Source organism: Melopsittacus undulatus, chromosome 5 (assembly GCF_012275295.1).
Source record: "Melopsittacus undulatus isolate bMelUnd1 chromosome 5, bMelUnd1.mat.Z, whole genome shotgun sequence".
NCBI lineage: Eukaryota > Metazoa > Chordata > Aves > Psittaciformes > Psittaculidae > Melopsittacus > Melopsittacus undulatus.
The window spans coordinates 38091454-38112477 of NC_047531.1; the positions used below are offsets into that span (position 1 = coordinate 38091454).

The window sequence follows — 21024 nt, forward strand, 5'->3', positions numbered from 1 at the left end:
CACTGGGACCTACAGCTCTTGAATTCACGTTCTGCTCTGAATCCCACTAGTTTCAATGACCATATAGGTGGATATGCTACAGCTTATATTAATGCATCTCAATGGAGGACTGAGACTTGTCTTGCACAGCTGGATGTATATATTTCATTATTACACTGTAATAGCACTGTAACATGCTTTGCTTTCCAAGGTGCATCACTACGCAGAAACTGCATGCTCAATGTTAAATGTATTTGTACACATTGTATAAATGTGTATGTTCCCATTCCTGCATGTGTCTGTTGTTACTTAAGAGAATTTTACAAACGCATATTATACAGCTGTGTTGTATGCCAGTGGGAGCCAAATCTTCTGGTATGTTGATGTATGAACTTTTTTGTTTTATTTATATAGCGTCCAGATACGTGCTAGGCGCTTTACAGATATGAGAAGGATCTTATCCCAAATAATTTAGTTGATGGCTCTGATCTTTCAGTCTTTGTTGCCTTCATTAAGTACTAAGTAAAAAGAGTAATATGATCACAGGTGCAAACTGATGGATCAGAGCCTAAATAAATACTTTATGCAGACTAAAGTTTTAGAGGTATGAGGTGAAAGGATGTTAAAAAATCTCCAGTCCTTTTATGCTTGCTTCATGATTGGCTTAGCCTTGTTTCTTTGATTGGGCTTTAGTGCATTTTCTCTTCTACTTAAGAAATGTTTATTAACCCACAAGCTATTTTTAGCTGTTGCTTTGTCTGTTTTATTGATGGTAAGAATACAGATGTTATAGTTGTTTGACCAGTTCCTTAATGTAGAAATTCACAGTTGATTAAAACTGGTTATTCTGGATAGAAGAAGGGAGAAGTTCTTTTGAATGTGCAACTGTGCCCATGTTGCTTTTGTTGCTACTGGTTGAGTCTCTCTCTTGGGGGTCAAGGAACTTGACTTGTCAGCCACTGAAGTATGAATGGAGCCTAGTGTTCATGACAGGTATTGTTCCTACTGGAGGAGGGATGGGTGGAGTTGCTGAATTTCTGAATCTGGGCTTTGGATCAAGGAGAAGAAACTTTGTGGGCCAGTGATGAATCCAAGTGATAAAAATGATGTATCTGTAGGTATTTTTTGGTATGTAATTATCATCAAGGTTGTTGCACAACTTACTGTTTACAAGTAGCCTCTGTGAAGCAAAAGTGTGTGTCCTTATTTTGGGGTTGGGATTTTTTTGTGGGTTTTTTTATTTTTTTTACTGGATCTTGTAGATTTGTGTAAAGCATTTACACTAGCTAAATATTTTTTCTAGGAAGCACACAGAATGGTTAAAGAAGCTAATGTCAAACAAGCTGCAGCAGAAAAACAGTTAAAAGAAGCACAAGGAAAGGTAAGTGTTTTTTCTAGCTTGCTTGCTTTGTCTTTTCATATGGTTATAAATCTAAAGTGTGAATCATTAAGATGTAAATAGTGCGTAACATATGTACATTATTAAAACATAATGATGTTTTGTGTTGCCTTGACATATTCTTAGCTAAAACCTGTGGACATAACTGGTGTTTCAGCATCAGGTAGCTAGCAAAGTGCATAGCAAGCCAGTGTTACTACTGTAGGCAATTGCATAGGCATCTGCCTCTTAGTACTGTTGCAAGATAAAAGTCTTGAATTGACCTAAAGATAACTGGAAATTATGTTAAATAATTTCACATATTCATAGCCTACTACAATATTTTTGTTTGTTAATTATTTCATTTTTATCTCCCACCCAAGATTGATGTCCTCCAGGCCGAAGTAGCAGCACTGAAAACACTAGTACTGTCTACTTCACCAACATCTCCAACTAAAGAGTTTCAGTCTAGTGGAAAAACTCCTTTTAAGAAAGGCCATGCAAGAAACAAGAGTACAAGCAGTGCTATGGGTGGCAGTCATCAGGACCTTACCATGATGCAGCCAATTGTAAAAGACTGTAAAGAGGTAACAGTACAAGGATTGTTCTCTTTTTGCTGATAAGCTGCCTTTATTGTTTTGTTTATTCACCATAAATATAGTATGTATTAAATCTTCATGTAATACTATTTTAGAAAGTCTTTCATTAATGAAAGAAAATTTTTCTTACATGCCAATAGGTGTTGATTTTTCCAAGCTTTATATCATTAAGGGAAGCTGGGATAAGGTTTGAAATACTGAAATGGATAATTTAAAGATGGGATTTTTAAGAAAACCTAACACACCAATATAACTGAATAATAAGTCCTGGGGGCTTTTTACAAAGCTCACCACTGAAAGTTCATAAACTTTCACAAACATTTCATAAACTGCCATAGAAAAGAAGAGTAATTTTATAGATCGATAATAGGTGAAAGATGCCTGGGAAAAGAGGGAGTCAAGGGTTTATTATGAAACAGTAGAGTTACCACTGGAGCTGCAGAGGGGCCTGTGACTTTTTTTTAATCTACTGTAACTGAAAATGGGGAAATAATGAGGTAACAGGTTGATGCTTGAGTCCTTGGAATGGTATTAGCAAAAAGTGACCAGAGTTGAGTAGGGTCTTATGGTACTGAGTGATTAGTAGAATAGCAAACAAAATTCAAAGGCTAAATGCGAAATTAGACATCTGGGGAAAAAAACCTCAACTCTCCATACAGCAGTTGTGGACTTAGAAATAGCTGTATTGTGCGGGGGGGGTGGGGGGGTGGGAATTAAAAGTAGTGTCCTTGTGGACACTCTTTGAACCCCAAAGCTCTGTAATGGTTGAAGACTCACAGAGTTTTAGGAGTTGTTAGGAAAGGAATAGGTAGAAAAACCATACTTGTGTATAAATGTATAGTAAATGTGTGTGTCTATGTCAGTAGCTTTGATGTCTTCATCTCAGAAAAGACATAATGAAAATATGAGGAAGTGTGACATAGACGGTAAAACCTTCTGTGTAGAGAGAGGCTTAAGGTAGAAGAAAAATCTGTGCAATCACAGGTGACACAGGGAAGATTAATGGTGAAAAAATATGAATAATTTCCTGTAATAAGAAAACTCTGGAAGCTAGAAGGAAAATCATTTTCAGTCCGTACATAATGAATAAAACTTTACAACTCATTGTCACTAGGTAGCATGACTAAAAATGTAAATGTGTTCAAAATGCAGCCATGCAAAGTGACAAAAGAAAAACTTGTTATGTAGAAGATAGGTATGGCATTTGGCTTAGCAAGCTTCTTTAACACAGATGGCTACAAGCTGGGAGGCTGTGAAATGAAGACACATCACTGTCTTGTGTTGCTCTGCAGCCAGTGTTGTGACTGCAGGCCATTGTCAGAGGGGTAACAGGGTAACTGGATCTTTAATGTGATTTGCAGTGGCCATTTTTATACTTAATTTTGTCACTCATCATTTATGCTATACATCTTTTCACTACAAATCTAGAAGATAAAGGCGTTTTCCAGTTTGTTTCATACTTGGGCTTCCAAAAAAAACCAAACAAACAAAAAAACTTTACATCCTGCCTGCCCAATTTCAGTGGTATCCAGGAGGTTTTCCTTATTAAAATTGAATCCTTGTTGCCCTTCAGAAAAGGAGAGAGATGGAATGGAATCCAGTTACTTTGCAAACATCACACTGAGGTTGTGACAGTGAAATTTTTAATTGCTGGGCAGGAGTGAGAGAGGAGGGAAATCTGTTTTGCTTCATTTTCTTGTGGAGAGAATGTGGTGAATGTGAAGGCTGTGCTGCAGAAGGTCCAATCTGCCTGACATTTTTCTTTACTTCAGTCTCCTTTTTTTGTTAATTGCATAAGGAGACACTTAAAGGCTGATTGAGGATGCTCAAAACAGGTGACCTTCTTCCAGCCTAGGAAACCAGTAAGAAACACATGGATTTTCCACTCACTGTGGCATGATTCTGTCTATCTCTCTTCTGAGCAGTATTTGATAAAAGTCCAACATGGGGTGAGAAAGCAAGACTGCATGGTGATTAGGACATTGTTCTAAGCAGAAAGATATGCCTTCTCTACTGCTACCATTATCCAGTGGTTTTGTTTACTGCTTTTGTTTATTGTTGGCCTAAGGTAAATGTTTTTGCATTTCTGGGAGCTGGGTCTGAAACCCTAGTTCTGCCTGTTTCCTTCTTGCTAAATGTTCTTGCCACTGAGTTAGGTTACCCTTTGCATGCTTTTCTTCAAAAGAGGAAATAAGAGTACCCTTGCTCAGGGGTACGTAATGGCCTGGTGGTAAGGGGAATATAGCTTTGGATGCTTATGGAGAATCTACCACTCAGAGCTTTGCATTTCAACATGTTGGATGTAGCTGTGTGTAAATACGTGTCAGCTCTCAGGTTTCTTTGTGGAATGTAGGCAGTGGCTGTCTGTCTGTTAGTTTACCCTAAACTGCAGGGGAGCCAGAAACGTGCCAGCATCCCAGAGAAATGCTTCCTAACAAGTGCGAGTAGCCTCTAGGATAAGCATACATGTCTAATTAATTAAGATACTATCAGGATTTAGGCAAGCTGAATAGCTGCCTGGATCTTAGGCAGGCAGGTAGCATCCACTCAGTGTAAATGCTGATAGATGCATCAGTGTTGTTCAAGTTGAAGCATTTTTCTGATGTTGTATTTTACTGTAAAATTAAAGCATTAAACATTTCACTAGAATTATTATTTCCATTGTCTGTCTATTCAGTTGCAGGTAATCAAAACTTTGATCTAGTGAAAGCGCAAGTAAAGGCAGGGAGGAGACATGTGACACCCAGTGTAGTTTGGAAAGGAAGAGCATCAGCCTATATCCACTGAGCATTTTTTTTTTTTTTTGCAAGGCAGCTTCTTCATAAATGGCAGGTTTGGGTGAAATTGAAAAAATAACCAAGTTAATAAGAAATGCACATGAATTTTTAGAATACTATAATACAAATCAAAATGCCTTCTAATTTTTCCTTCTGATACCTCTTAACTGTAATCATTTTAAAGCTGGACCCAAGAAGGGATTTAAGGTATGGGAAATGTTGCTTTAAGGGAGCAAGTTACACCTATTGAATTTCATTTGTAGAATAAGGTTGGTGGCTTAGCAACCAGAGCATTTATGGACTATCTTAATTAAGATGGTTGTTTCTGATTGTACCTGAGTGTAAGGCAAGTAGCTCTAATGGAAAGCAGATTTGCCAGTCTTAATTTTTATAGGTTCTTTTCCAAGGAAAAACCCCACAAAAATGGCAAATGAACTCCCCCAAATGTATATGTAAAAGAACAACGAGCTGGGAGCTCAGAGGAGAGGTGATGCATGGGGAAAGAACAAAAGACTGAAAGAGTTTGGTGCAAAGAACTGTAATGATCTTTTAAATAGGGTTAAAAAATTATTTTATTTTTTACTATGTGTTTTTCCTTCTTTCATTGTCTCACCTATGTTATTTGTTTTTAATATTACAAAATTTTAAAATCAGATCCTTACTTATCTTTGGCCTGCAGCATACATTGCTCCCCATAGCTTTAGGTTTGGGTTTTAGGAGTATAGGTCTGCTATAGTACAAGAAAGGTGTTTAACAACCAGTTGGAGGGGAAAGGTGCTGAAGTCTGTGTCAGCAGAATGTTAAAACCAATCAGAGGATGATGTTGCATATCCCATTGGGGACTGTCATTAGTCTTTTTAATTGGATTAGGAGTATGCATTGTAAGCACTCATCCCCACTCTGTTTGGCTTATGTCTTGGAGCAGTGTTGGTACCTATGAACTGAATCCTCCCTTCTCAGGTAACCCTAAACCAGATGATATACACTGGGAGTACCTCAGTGTGCTGCAGTTAGTGGGTGGCCAGCCCATGTGACAGGCTGTTCCATTAATGCAAATGTGGATTTCCATAGGGACCTATTGCTGCTTTCCTGAGCCCCAGACTTAATAGGTGCATTCCCACTGCTAAATCAGTCTCAACATGGAGATAAAAACCCAAGGTGTTTTCAATGCAGATAAACCCATTTCTTCCGAACACAGCATGCTTGCTTGCTTATAGCATGATTTAATGGGTGGTTTTAGTATTTCTCTATTGACTAGAGGAGCTGTGGGGGAGCAGGCTCACAGATTATGCCCGCTGAATATCCTTGCTGTCCTGCTGTAGCAAGGCATGGAGAGAGAGTTTGGGCATAAAGGTGAAAAATTAAGAATAAGACCATAGTTTTAATTAATCTGTATATTGACTTCCTGTTTTCCTGTGTTAGTATATTTAGCCTGTTAAATATCTACTTCCTGAAGGCATTCGGATAAGCAGTGTGTTACATTCAGGTGCAGCGTGAACGGATGAAACTTCTAGGATTGCAGTTGTTTTCTTAAGATTCCTCTGCTTTTCTGTAACTCACAAAAATGGAGATGGGACTAAAATACTGTAGTGAAGATGCATCAAGAATAATTTTCTTTTTTTTCTGTTAAACCATCAGTTATGTTTTTCAAAGCTACCCCAGAAGCTTAGTAAACAGGGAAGAGGTAATGAGCTTGTCCCTGTTTTAGTGGTAAGCAGTGAATGGATTACCTCTGTGTCTTGAAAATATGTTTTGATTTGCTTATATTTGCAGTCTTAGGAAGGTGGATTTAAGAAAGTGTCTGTAGCTAGGGCATGACAGTATTCCTTTATAGTGCAATGGAAATCATTTAGTTCTAATGCTCATTATTTTCCTGTGGCTATTTGCAAATATTGCAGTAGTGTGATAATTGCAGTACTAACATATGTCAATTTTTATGTGTATTCTAGGCTGACCTGTCTTTGTACAATGAATTCAGATCTTGGAAGGATGAGCCTACTATGGACAGAACATGTCCTTTCTTGGACAAAATTTATCGGGAAGATATTTTTCCATGTTTAACCTTCTCAAAAAGTGAGGTAATGGAAACAGTCTAAATGTGGTCACTGATGCTTTTCCCTTAAATATGCTTCATGAAGCCAATAGACTATTAAAAATGTTTTCATCTGAAGTTTAACCATTTTGTTTCACTATAGTGTGACAGTTTACAGTAAAGTGGTGAAGTTTAGTCTGGAGTATTGCAATGATCCTTTTTTTTCCTTCAGTGAAGCTATTGCAGATACCGCCTTTTTAGGTCTACTCTTTCACATGTTACTCCTCTCCAGCAGAATCAGATGTTTGTAGAAATGGATAGTGTTTTTTTCCCTGATATTTAAAGATACTGTTTTATAGAAATAGTATCCTGTCACAGTTTCTTGTTTATATAGGGGGCAGTAGAGACCAATATATTGAATTTTGTGGACTGGGTTTTCTCTCTCGGAGCAAGCTGCAAGCACAGTCTTTTCTTGGTTTTGCTTTGTTGTCTTGAAGGGAGGTTTGAGTTACAAGAATTAGACTTTGGAATTACATATGATTCAACAGGGGAGAGTTTGGGAATGTGGTTTTAGAGGAAACAAAAAATGAGGTTTAGGTTTGGCATTGTTTTTTTGTGTTCGGTTGTTTTTAGCTCATGTTATTCCTATATAGTCTCCCATAAAGAGGAAGGACAGGTATTTTAGCCATCCTGGTAATAATTTGGAACCATTTCCAGCTCCAACTCTTTTCTTAGTTTTTGTTCTTAAGCAGCATTTACAAGCTGTAGCTGTGATATCAGTTTCTAAGGCAAAGGGATCATGTTCTTAGATCTTTATTAAAATAAGAACCAGTTTTAAAGCCCACACCTCACATGGAAAAAGCTGTATTTTCTTCATAAGGCTTATCTGTTGTTTTCGTATGGTGTTATGTTCTTTTCCTATGCTTTTCATCTGCTGTTACTTGCTGGCCGTAAGCATTCGTGATCTTTTAGTTAATTGTAGACCGGTTCATTATGGTTGGTATACAGAATCTTGTGAAACTCTCACAAAAAAGTTTACTTGGTTACTATGGGAATAAAATTGCTGCTGCAGTATATGTAAGTAGGCCATCCTGTTGTCTTTCCCAGCAACTTCATTTTGTTTTTTCCTTCTTCAGTGATGATAAAATTACTGTGGATTTGTATTTTCTTACAAGGAAAAAAAGAAGCTTCCAGCACTTTGGTCAGTTAAATCAGTTATTATTTCTATATATTGCACATAGTAACCAACTTTTGTTTTGTTTGAATATTGATAAACTAATATGTAGTTAAACCAAACAATAAACTGCACAAGTATTGTTTCTGAATAGTTGGAAATGCAGTTATCTGAATGGCTGCAGTGTTAACATTAAGTCTCAGTAGACTCTTGTGTATGTGAGTAGTGTTTTGTTTTGGGGAGATTACTGTAATGTAACATTCTGTTTTCAAAATATTCCAAGTATAATAGAAAAATATCTTTACTCAGTAGGAAGGAACCTTGGCACAGAACTATTTCACTAATAACACAAATTACACCTTCTTTTAAATCAGGTAATAGCTATTACTTGTCCATACTTATTACTTGTCCAACAGTAGTCCTGGGCAAGTGTTTAGTTCAAACAAGCAAAATGAGTATATTTCTAGTGTCTTGTGATTGTGTATCTATAAAGAATTAACATAAAAAGCCTGAATAAAGTGGTACTTTGATGAAGATGATTTTTAAGCTAGGCTAGTGTTTGAAAGTTGCAACTGGCTTTTATATATATGATGTTGCCTTTTTTGTGTATTGGTCTGTTTTACTTGTTTGAACATATTTCTAAAGCTATCTCTGGCTGAAAAGCATATTTACTTGTCTTTTTGCAAGATAAGGAAGCATGTTGCATCATTTTGTGTTTCCATAGAACACAATAAAATCAGAGCAATTCTTAAAATGAAAGTTTATGTCATGTCCAGTCCTGATAAGAATGTCACATGTACAAATGTATGTGCTATTTGGGCTTAGGAGGAATAACTGAAAATAGAGTTAGCATTTTAAACATGCTTGACTACATTTCTGGATGTAAAAGCAGTTATCTTCCCTCAGGGAGGGCAGGGTTATTTGCAGGGCGGCATTTCAGAGGTCTGGAAATGGGACCTCTTGTTTATGATGAAAGCAAAATCTCATTTGTAATTGAATTTGTGTTTGACGAGTTGAGTTTTTTCAGTGTTCCTTACTTTACAGAAGAAGAAATATGTCACTGCTTTGAGGCAATGGATAACACAGAGCTGTTTTTAACTGCTTTCTAAATTTCTCTTGCAGTTGGCTTCAGCTGTTCTGGAAGCTGTTGAAAACAACACTCTGAGCATTGAACCTGTTGGCTTGCAACCTGTTCGATTTGTGAAAGCTTCTGCAGTTGAATGTGGGGGACCAAAGTATGTTAAGCTAACAGAGCGTGAATATTGACTCATTTGAGAAAGCTGCTACCTACTGATCACCTCAATCCAATTTGTGTAACTTAAACTTTATTTCCTAAATGTCTAAGGCTTCATTATTGCTGTTATAAAATGCTATGGGTAAAGTAAGCAACTAATACATTAAACTTTAAAAAAGACAAATGTAGAACAAACCTTTAAGACAAATTCCCTTTTTGGGAGAGCTGTTTACTTAACTTTAAGCATTGACCACAAAAGTAACATTTGCCTTCTTGGAGAAGGCTAACCTGATACTTAAAACAGATGTATTTGAACTAGGGGTTGTCACCTGGAAAAAGTAATGAAAGAAATAGGTATCAAAGTAGCACAGGCTGCATACTGAACATCTGTAGTGTTTGTGGCATAAGAAATTTAGGACCTACTTAGCACATAGACAAAGGTAGCTGTAGGATGTGAGGGGCAATAAAGAAAGTAAATCCTCTGAATTTGAGTAGGAGGAATGTAATGAAGGTGGGAGTGAACCTGAGTTTGAACTTAAAGCAGGAAGTATGCTTGAATGACAGGAAGGTAATTTTAGAAGTTTTGGAATGTTCTTGGAGGAATGTGAAGCAAGACTTGTTGTCATGTGCTGATACAGACATTAAAGTGAGTGAGGTAGAAGGGCCATCCCCAAGGCACTGGAGCTTTGGTGGGTGTGGAGGAGAAGGAAGGGATGTGTCAGGTTAAGCAAGCAAGGTCAGTGTTAATCTGGAGCCTTCCAAATCCTGAGAAAGCCTTGATTTTTCTGGTTGAGATCTTTTGGATGAGTTGACAGTTCTTTCTGTAATATGTGTTTTGACAGAGCTCAGTTTTCTGATGGAAAACTTGCATCAAAATGTTTTCATCTGTCTCTTGAGATATTTTTTTTTCTTTCCTCATTGCTGTTGGCTTTTAGTTCTTCTTTCTTTTTCCTCTGGTTCTGAGTGGAAGATAAAATGCATTTAATCAGGTTTCAGAACTTTTTATTTTTTCATTAATGAATCTGTATGAAATCAAAATTGTGTGTTATGACTTAATATCTGATCCTTTCTAGCCTACAAAATTCAGGCATTCATATTTTCAGCTTACTCCTGTCACCCGAAAACATGCTCTTTGAGCTGTAACAACTCCTCATCGTAAGATCCCACCACCAATGGGGCTACAAAGGGGGTGGTGATTTCAAGTCCAAGATATATCACTGTGAGCTGTGTTCTATGAATGTAGTAAAGAATCTGGACAGCCTGAAGCTACTGAAACAAGTCATGTGTCATTAATGAGCAATTGGCAAATTGATTTTAAATCATTGTGGTTCAAGCAGCTTCCCTACATCTTGACATGATGAAATATTTACTCAAAACCAGGAGACTCAGTTGCATCATTCAGAAGTCTCATGAGATTTTAAATCTGCTTTCTCCAGTGTAAGATAAATTTTTAATTAGAACTTATGTAATACTTAAATAGTTGGCTAGGTATCGATTAACATTTTGAGATGACAATACACAAATTGTAGCTTAGGTACTTTAGGTGTATAGAAAGACAGGTGTACTCGTTTCTGCCTTTTCCCATTGTTATGTAGCAGCAAAAACTTGTGATGTTGCTTGTAGATAAGTAATAGGTAAGGAATATGCAATATTTAAGTATAATTGGACAGCAAATGTGCTTTGCCTTATAGATGATCACTGGCACTGAATGGAAAACAGACATTCCAGTTTTCACTGAATCAGTGAGGCAGTTTAGCAGTCTTTATTTTTATACACTGCAAAGCACTATTTTGAAAACACTTACTGAAATAGGTAACATAATATAGACAAACCTCAAATAATAACAAAAACTAGAGTAATGTTTTTAAAGGAATTTATTTTACTTTACAATAAAGCCTGGGAGATGGGGGAACAGATGCATAAAATAGCAGGTAATAACCCAACAGCAAAATAGCTGAGGATGGAGAGCTGTGATAATAATGAAGAAAGGTTCTTTATATACAGAAGTTACTGAATGGTGCCTGTGATGGTGTGTAGTAAGTGCTGCTTTAACAAAAGACAGCTGGGTTTCCCCACAGGATTCAAATAATTGTCCCCATGGGGAACAAAGCTCTAAGCTGCATGTGTGCCGTACAGCGCAGAACAGAGTCATTAGTAGTAACTGTCATGCCAGCATTTAACCTGGTGTGATGGAAGATAACATATAGAAGGTAATTCTGTAGCCAGAAGGAAAAAAAGGGCTTTATTTTCCTTGCATTGAAAGTCTGTCTGTCTTCTCACAAAAGCTTGACTGAAACTGTGATCAGCTTGCTTCTGCTACTTTAGGATTTCTTGGATCAATGGACTGCTGTCAGTCCTCATAATTGCTGTGGAAAGTCATATAGGCTCTTCAATTTTCTCCTGTCTCACGTGGTTCTGTGGACCAGCTGCTGGCTATTTAAAAGGGTTTCTGAGCCACTGTTTAGAACCACAGAAGCTTAGTAATTTTTGTTTCACTTTTGAAAGGCTGCTTGTTCTTAGGCTCCCTAATTTCATGAGGTAGAAATGGAAGGGAGAAGAGCCAGCAGCTTTTAAAATCAATGGAACAGTGGATGCCATGACAACCCTGTTCATCTGAGATGCTGCAGGATAGATATTCCAAGTAAATAAAATTCCTGGTTTATTTGTATTTATTAAGATTGTATTACTAGCAGTTTCTTCAAGAGATTCAAACCTTCTAAAAATGTTAGAGGAAATTTTCTTTATTTTTTCTGTATTTTTTTTGAGAAGAATTCATGGTGACGGCTTACCTTTCCTTGTTCCTGAATATGACATTCTTGCGATACACCAGCAGAAGTAAATTTGTTTATTTTACCATCACTTTTTGTAATGGCAGTGAAAAGAATTACTGCCAGACAGCCTGTTTTCTTATATATATATATTCTTAATATAAAATATTAGTTCAATTTGGGCATAAAAGCAGGGATGGTCTTAGAATACATCTGATAGAGGCTGGAGGCTTCAGGGAATTGGCTGCTATTTTATGATGATATTTTATGATGAACTGCAACACCAAGCAGATATTTTTTAAAAGACTGTGTAAATGTTGGCATCAACTGATAATTTAAGCAATGTTTGTTTCATGTATAAAGAGTAAATGAAAGAAATCCCACTATTGCAGGCCAACCTGAATTAGTGAAGTATATAACCAGAGCTGAAGAAAGTTCTCAAAATCAGAAATGCATCATGGTGCACCTTTGCCGAAACAAAATCACTGCTTGTGGAGCTAAAATAATTGACAATATAATGTAATAGTTGCAGCTTGTAAAATGAAGGCAGAGACTTGAGTACCTGCTCCAATATGAAACAATTACATTAACTCCTTAAACACATGCAGGTGTTTAGACATTAATGTCAGATTGGTTTATTAAATCATGCAAACTTTGTATTTTGTAGAAAATGTGCTCTCAGTGGACAAAGTAAGTCATGCAAGCATCGAATCAAATTAGGAGATTCAAGCAGTTATTACTACATTTCTCCTTTCTGTCGTTACAGGGTAAGTAGATTTACTGCGATTTCGCGTAGCAGTTTAGTTATTTTTTTCATACTATTATAGAAAATGATATTAACCATCATTATTTTATATGGGTTCAGATCACTTCTGTGTGTAACTTCTTCACATATATTCGATACATCCAGCAAGGGCTGTTGAAGCAGCAAGATGGTGAGTAGGAAATTGTATTTGGCATATATAAATAGAAATTTACATAGTGCATGTGCTTAAAACTTGCTATCTGTGCACAATAGTAGTGACCTGACATTGCAGGAAAGTTATTTGTTGGTAGTCTGCTGTAATTTTGAGAATTTGGTAATAAACTCCAATAAAGTTACTTTTTTAACAACAACAAAATCAAAAGTAGTGACCTTTAGTCCATCTAAAGTCATTCAGTAGAAAATACTACAAAAATTCAATGAGAGCAGTTACAGTCTTTCCACACAGCATTCAAAAATCAAGGTTCTCTCACAGAATGTGTACATATTTTAAATTGAAAAAAAAACCCTTCAATTTGGTTTGGTCTGTGCTTTTTTTTCTTCCTACTTGGTGTTTTGGTGCACCCTCTTTTTTTTGTGCATTGAGAATTTGGACAGCTGTTCTTGTCAGACTGTCAGGGAGGGCTGGCAAGGATGACAGTATTTTGGGCTAAATTGTTAAAAATTAACAGAAAACCGTACAGTACCCATTGTCTCAGTGCAGCTGAGAAATGAGGTCTTGGTCATTGCTCTGGCATGGCAAACTCTCTTGATTAGGGCTCTGGTTATAAATGTAAAGCTTGATTATCCTCCACCCCAAAAGGGAAATGTGTGGGTTTTTTTTTTTTTTTTACTGCCATTGCTTCAGGCTGCGTTTCTTTTACCCCCACCATTGTTACCAGGTTGCTTTGTTCATGTCAGTAGCATATCCAGCAACTGCCTATTTAAACTCTGCTTGTGCAGTAATTCAGAAATTTGCTTAGCTGTGCTATTCAGTTTCAGGTGTCCATATCATAGAATCATGGAATGGTTTGGTTTGGAAGGGACCTTTAAAGATCAGCTAGGTCCAGCCCCTTGCCATGGGCAGGGGCACTTTCCATTAGACCAGATTGCTTAAAGCCTCATCCAACCTGGCCTTGAACACTGCCAGGGATGGGGCAGCTACAGCTGCTCGTGACAATGTGTTCCAGTGCCTCACCACCCTCGCTGTAAAGAGTTTCTTCCTAATGTCTAATCTAAATCTCCCCACTTTCAGTTTAAAACTATTCCCCTTGTCCTATCACTATGCACCTTTGTAAAAAGTCCCTCTGGATTTCTTGTCGGTCTCTTTAGGTAGTTACTGGTCTGTATTCACAAGACTATTTTACCTGTTTGTCCCTGTAAAAGAAAATGATGTTGATTTCATTGTTTAAACTGTACGTAACTGATGTAATTATTTTCCTGTCCATGTAAAAGAATATTGCCCAGAAGCCTTCAGTCCAGTTTTGTTTTGTTTTGGTTTTTTTTTTTGAAACAGACCATACCCCTTAAGGCTCCTGCATTTGCTAAACACAGATAGGGGGAAAAGTGCCATTAACTCTGTGCCAATAGTTACTTAAAAATGGATTTAACATTTAAATTTTTTAAAATTTTTTTAATTTTTGTAGTTCAGTTGTGTTTTTGAAAGCAGACTAAACCAACACTTTAATGATTATGCATGTCTGTGCTTTTCTTTCTTTAGCCATTGAGTCTGTGGTGATTTGCTTCATCCAGAATTTTGCTAGAATTAGCTCCCCTTTGGTTTACCTCATCTATAGTAATCTCTTCTGATGTTTCTTGATTTCAAGAGCTCAGTGTTTTAACTACACCCAGATCTTTTGTTTCCATTTCTAATGTGAAGTACTCCTGAGATGATAGATAGACTGTGCCTTGAACAAAATAATGCTGCTAACTTTCCTTGTCAAAGGGAGTAATATTCATGGAATTCACCAGAAATTCACCTGTCTCATACACTAAATTATGTCTAATAAAACCTTCAGATGGTGGTAACTTTTTCATTATTACTAGCATTGCAGAAGATCTTGAAAATGTTATTTGAGCTTTAATTCAGTTTATAGTTAAAAGGCTTTTACTTTCACCAAAAGGACCTTTATGGTTTCAACTAAAAATTTACTTTGCTATTAAGATAAAGAAAACTAATATTTTTCCATTAAATAATGAAATATTTTCAGCATTATCATAATTATTTATTCTTCATAAAAACTTCGGGGAAAAACCTTGAGTTTGGCGTTTCAGCTCAGTTGTCACCTTTACCATTAAAAACAGAATTGACAGTTGTAGCTTGATGTAAGTATTCCAGCAATACCTTTACAAGAATGTAGTTACTTGGGCTAGTTGTCAGCATAATGCCTTGCTTGTATTTCTATCCATATTTTGAAATACAGTAGCAAAGACCTTGTATACGTGTTGCTCATGTTAATAATCTTTAGTCATTCTACATCACGGTCTTGACTGTGTGGAATTATTTTTGTCTTGAATAATTCTATACTCAACAGTATTGAGTTGTGCTGCTGAGGTGCCTAGAAGCTTATGATATGCATCAGGCTCATCAAGTTTAGCAAAATACAGATGAAACAGAAAGAAAGGTCTGTTTGTTCCCCAGTTTGTTGTTGCTGGTAGACTACTGGTAGAAAAAAGGAGGAAGAAAGATTACAAATGGAAAGATTATAATAAAATTGCAGATTTTTTGATGAAACAATTATTCTCCAAGGAGTTCTATTTTTTTCCTGTAGTCTTTTAGTTTTGCAGAAAATGAGCTATGGGCAGGGCAATTAAAATAAGACAAAAAGTACTGGTGTATTTTTGTTCCCCAATTTGAAAAGAAATAATCTAAATTTTGGGGAATTCCTTGTAGGACTATCATTTAGAATTTTTAAAGTGAACACTTTTTGTCAGAGTGAAGCACAAAGAGCCCTCATGTATTGATTCTGCTTTTACGGGATGTTTGCTACTTCTGAAATTACCCTAAACTAATGTACAGTAAGGCAGCCTATATGTGTCAGTTGAGATGAAACATGATTTCAGTATATTTAATGATATTTCTGTCTTTTTTTAGTGGATCAGATGTTCTGGGAAGTTATGCAGCTGAGAAGAGAGATGTCACTAGCAAAACTTGGCTATTACAAGGAAGAGCTCTAAGTCTTTTTACTCTTGCGCATGCATGAACTTCATTGAATATACATAACTAAAATTGCTGAATCTTTCTTTTTGTCGCTTGATATTTATTTCCACAAAGTGGGTCCAAAATCTTTCTCCTCTTGCAGATGGCACTAAGAAGTACTTTGATTGTTTTAAACTGACTTATGCTGTATATGCATACATATAATACTTAGTTGAACAAATGTGGTAAGCACTTGCAGGTGTATTAGTTATTGTAATTTACATTTAAAAACAAAACTTCTGATTAAAGTGTTAGTCTGAAGCAATGTATGTCTTCTGTTCTTTGTGATGCAGAATGACGGGAACCTCCCTTCAGTGTGAAACTGAGAAGATTTTATGAAGAAGGAATAAATACCTGATGTTTTGTTTACTGTAGTGTTTAAATAAATGTATGTCTCTCTATGCTTGTATGCCAGTACAGTTAACTGACAATTAGAAGAAGTTGGAATTCTTTGAAGTGCTGCTTTCCTTATTTTTCATAGAATGGTTAGGGATGGAGAGGACCTTAAGATCATCTAGTTTCAACCCCGCTCCCATGGGCAGGGGCATCTCACACTAAACCATGTCACACAAGGCTCTGTCTAACCTGGCCTTGAACACTGCCAGGTATGAAGCATTCACCAATTCTTTGGGTGACCTGTTCCAGTGCCTCGCCACCCTCACAGTAAAGAACTTTTTACTTATTTCTAACCTAACCTAGACTTCCCCTGTTTAAGTTTAAACCCATTACCCCTTGTCCTATCACTACAGTCAATGATGAAGAGTCTCTCTCTGATATCCTTGTATTGGATATCAGATATTGGAAGGCTGCTATGAGGTCACCATCTAGGCTCAACAGACCCAATTTTCTGTCTTCGTATGGGAGGTGTGTGAGCTTCCTTATCATCCCTCTGGCTCTCCTCTGGACTTGCTCCAACAGCTCCATGGCCTTAAGCTTAGGGCACCAGATCTGTAGACTCTGTGGGGTCTCATGAGAGCAGAGCAGAGAGGCAGGATCACGTCCTTCAAATTTCAATTTTAAAACAACATAAAAAAGAAATAGACATAGTGAAGACTCAGCACAGTAAGTCTGGGTATCTTCTCTCTGAAGCAGTGTGCTTTTCAAACATTAAGAAACAATAAAATTACCTTGCTCATTCTTTGCTTAGAAATCTGACTTGTCCTGACCTGTCTGACTTCTGAAAACTCTCTTCCCCTCTAATTTTCTTTCATTGGAATTTTTTTATTCCCTTAAATTACCTTTTTTTTTTTTTTCCCTCCTGCTTTATTTGGGTATTCAGTTGCCAGTGTTTTATGCATCAAATCCCACAGCTGTTCTTGACACTGGAAAAGATCCATTATATGATTTCTTTAACATGCTGATGATTTTTTCCATATAATGTTACCAGTTTCTTCACAAACACATACACTTTGCTATGAAGAGAATAAAAAAGTGATCATTGCTTCTTAAGGAAGATGCTTTTTCTGTTGAAGTGCTAGTTTGGCAGCTGAAGTTCAAGGGGTCCTTTTCCCCCTTGGCATTGTCTAAGCTGAAAGCAAACAGTTGACCCTATTACAAGAAAGATGGTTGTGGGCATGGGCTAGTTATGCTGAGTAAAAGCCCTTTTGCAAAAAACAAGGTCTTGATCATGACATTTATCAACTGCAGATAAGATTAAAGTATTGGCAGGTAAACTGACAAACAGGAGAAGTAAAGGCAAGTTTATGTAGTTGGCTCTTTAACAAGAAGCACCTCGATGCAGATTTTTTTGTTTGATGCTGAACAAAACCAATACTACTCATCACTGCTGTGTTCTCTGTTTGACAAAAGTACACAGAATGAGCAGTGAGATTTAATACCATACTGCAAACAGTCGAAGTATTTTACTAATAAAGGAGTATGTCCAGCCTGGGCTACTTCAGTACTCACAAAATACTTTTATCAATTTCCTATCACTGGGTGCTACTTCTGTTGTAGAAATCTACCTTAAACTGTGAAAGTGTGGTTTCTTCTTTCAGTAATGCCTGGTTTTGCAGACTTCAAAAACAAACTGTATTTGTTGGTATTATGTTTTGCATTAGGCTCAAATGCTTTCTAAATAATTGTTAATCCTTCGTTTGTGTAATAAGATTGAACTGTGTCCAGGATTAGCTTAACTGCAGGTAAATGCTAGCTGGTAGCTATTGTTCTTCTTAATAATACATTACAGGCATTGTTCATTCAAGCAGAGAGAAGGGTCCTTTCTAGACATGATAGTGTCAAGACATAAATGGTATCTGAAGTTTATTATGCTGAGGTGATTTTCTTGTACTACAAAAAGATACCCAGTGTATCTCGGTGGTAATGACTGTCTTAAGTCCCTTCCCTAAAATTACTTTCTATATTTTAATATAAAGCTGCCTATCATGAGAACCTATGTCACTGTGAGTGCCTGGGGCTTGTAAAAATTGCACAGCAGTTACTTGTCTGGGACTATAACTACTTCAGAAAATTACTTTAGAAATGGCTTCAGAAATGGCTTTGTTGGAAGGCCCCCTGTGGCAGGCTGGTCAGAATGATGATTTGAGACTTCTTCAGTGAAGGTTTTGTTCATAGTCAAATGTTTCTCTTTAAAGATGTCCACTCAAAATGTCTGAATATTTTCCTCCTGTTTGCTTAGGGGTGACAGAACAGGCATTTTTCAGTGTACAAAGATAAATTCAACGAAAGTGAAATGGGGTTTGCTGCTTGCTGCAAAAAAAAACTTTGTTAAAGGTTCAGCTTTTCCATACATTTTTCAGTAGTACCTTAGACAAACAGGTTAATCTGTAATTTAGTTTTGTTAATAATAATAATGATGTAGAAGTTCTGCTTCCCTCTAATCAAACTACTGTGAAATACAATTTTTTTTAGGGCAGTTGGATAGTTTGATGCTCACCTGCTTAAATGGGACATAGTATATATGGTAAAACTGGTGCTGGCTTTGCTCACGCAATTTTGATCGCTGTTGCTTTCATTAGTAACATGAATTACATCCCCCATGTGAAAGTACAGAGACAAGATAAGTAATTTTTATTGCTGTATATTTTGCGCATGTGTAATTGTAGTTAGTACTGGGACCAAAGGTCTTAAAACAAGAACGTTAGACATACTGAACGGAAGAATATACATCACCTTCATTTTGCCTCAGGAGACTTGTCAGATTCTCCTTCACATAGAGGAGAGTTTAAGTATAGCCCTGGCTTGAGAAGTGGAATCTGCTAGGACAAAGTCATTGAAACCTCAGACAAAACCATGATGTGTTCCTTAGCTTGTTCATAGTCACTTGGAAGGGAGACGGTGCATTTTCCTCAGTGAAACTCTTCAAGCAGGAGAAAAGCAAAACGCTTCTACTGGCTTTTTATGGATGTGGTGGGGGAAAATGAGGCCTTGCAGCAGTTCTTTGAAGGTAAGAGTTTAGTTTTAAGAGGGAGTTGTAACAATTTTCAATGGCAGTGAAAATACAGTATTTGTTTGGGGTTAATTGAAGGAGAAAAGAAGAAAAAGAGCCCTGAAACCCTAAGCTCCTTTTACACAAAGCTCTCAGGTAAGGCAGTACCAGAATGAAACAGTGCAAATGGTACTGATGTGCTGCAGTGCCTTTTTCTTTGTACTTTGGCCAGAAGACCAAAGGGAAGGTGAGCCCAGCAGAGCCCACAGCACCACTGTGGTAACCGCCAGGAAGAAAAACCGGGAAGTGGCTGAGGTCTGCTTGCAATTTACCACTTCTGAAATTTTAGTGAATTTCATGAGGTTAGAGCACTCCTCCCTGCTCTATCATGTCAGGTTATAGAGGGTTTTCTCTCCCTAATATCATAATTGGTAAAATGGTCATTGGATCCTTCTGAGAAGTTAAACTCAGATTATTTTTTTTTTGGTCTTTTGGCTGGGAGCTGTCCTACCTTTTTCCTAAAGATATGTTACATTCAAGCAGGTCCCATTAGTCTCCTACCTTTCTCTTACCACACAATTTACTTTCTAATAGATTCCGTAATAAAATGGCATTGCTCAGGCCCTGCTGTAACATGATTCAAAGTGGCTGTTCAAAGGCTCATGCAGTTTTTTTTAATGTTTGCTAAATCTTTTTTTTTCCTTTTTCCAGTTTACACTTTTTTTTATTTTAATATAAACCTTTTTATTCCAAGCTTCTCTTCCATATTTGTTTTCTTTCTATTACCTCTGCAATTGTTCCTGTGATACTGATCTCAAATTCACTTGGAAAACTGCCTTGTCTGTTTTGGATAATGTGGACAGGTTTTGTTTCCCTGCATTTAATACTGATTGTGCTAAATAAGTTATTTTTTCCTTCTTGTTCCTTCTCCCCTTCTCCCCCCAGCACTGTGGTTGGTGAGAGGTGACAACTCCAATTTTGAAGCTGTAATCTCAAACTAGAAAGTGAAAGGTTCTCCAGCATTGATATTTAGGCCATGAAATTTAAATCAGTGCACCACAATCTAGGGCTGTTAGCCAGCAAATATGGTGTTTGTAGATGTTAGGAAATCAGTACCATGTTTCTTAAGTTCACTTTTAAGTCATGGAGATCAAAAGCTAGCAAACTTGCTTGGCTTTGCTTTCAACAACGTAATGTTTGATTTTATCAAGCTATTTGTTCAATTACTGCATTGCATAGCTGTTAAATACTCAAAATAGTGTTTGACATGAATTAAAGTATCTCAGAATCAGAGTGTTTTTTAAAAACTGATTTGGAAAACTGGACTTTCTATGGAGCATGGATTAGGTTCTGTTGGCTTTTATAACAATGATAATTTCATGGTAGAAGGTATCTCAGATTTCACCCGTGAGAGCTCTTTAAGTAGAATTACAAATTGTAATGCTAGAATTATTAATTTAACTCTTTTTGGAAGGTAGTTTGGTAGAACTTTTCCCTGGGCCAGCATGAGGTGGAAGAGCCCTGTCAATTCCATTTAGCTGCAGGAAAAAATGAAGCATCTTGGGAGGTTATGTTCCATTGGCAATGTTGTGTGGTTTTGCTGTATAGTGCTGGAATATGACAGAGGGTTCCTAATGCCATGCAGCATGCAGGGATGCTGTTAGGTGGCTGAATTTCATTATCTGTTCACAGATTAGATATGTGTGAAGACTACAAGAGCTAATCATTCTTTCATTCAGCAGGCATTAGCTAGG

General features: G+C 36.9%; 2 protein-coding genes across 3 annotated transcripts in view; both read left to right on the forward strand.

The window, feature by feature from the left end:
* Positions 1 to 16252, forward strand: part of RAB3IP (RAB3A interacting protein) — a 34337-nt gene extending 18085 nt beyond the window's left edge. The window contains exons 5-11 of one of the 2 annotated variants that reach the window (XM_005142574.4): positions 1283 to 1360; positions 1741 to 1944; positions 6683 to 6811; positions 9062 to 9174; positions 12609 to 12708; positions 12807 to 12876; positions 15778 to 16252. In XM_005142574.4, the coding sequence (XP_005142631.1) occupies positions 1283 to 1360; positions 1741 to 1944; positions 6683 to 6811; positions 9062 to 9174; positions 12609 to 12708; positions 12807 to 12876; positions 15778 to 15860 (777 nt within the window). In that variant the 3' untranslated portion in view covers positions 15861 to 16252. The remainder of the gene's footprint in view (positions 1 to 1282; positions 1361 to 1740; positions 1945 to 6682; positions 6812 to 9061; positions 9175 to 12608; positions 12709 to 12806; positions 12877 to 15777) is intronic. The other variant, XM_031043280.1, reaches the window with a different exon arrangement.
* Positions 16253 to 19220: 2968 nt separating this feature from the next.
* MYRFL (myelin regulatory factor like) overlaps positions 19221 to 21024 on the forward strand; it is a 44118-nt gene continuing 42314 nt past the window's right edge. Inside the window, exon 1 of the mRNA XM_034063151.1 lies at positions 19221 to 19288. Coding sequence (XP_033919042.1) covers positions 19243 to 19288 — 46 coding nt within the window. The 5' untranslated portion in view covers positions 19221 to 19242. The remainder of the gene's footprint in view (positions 19289 to 21024) is intronic.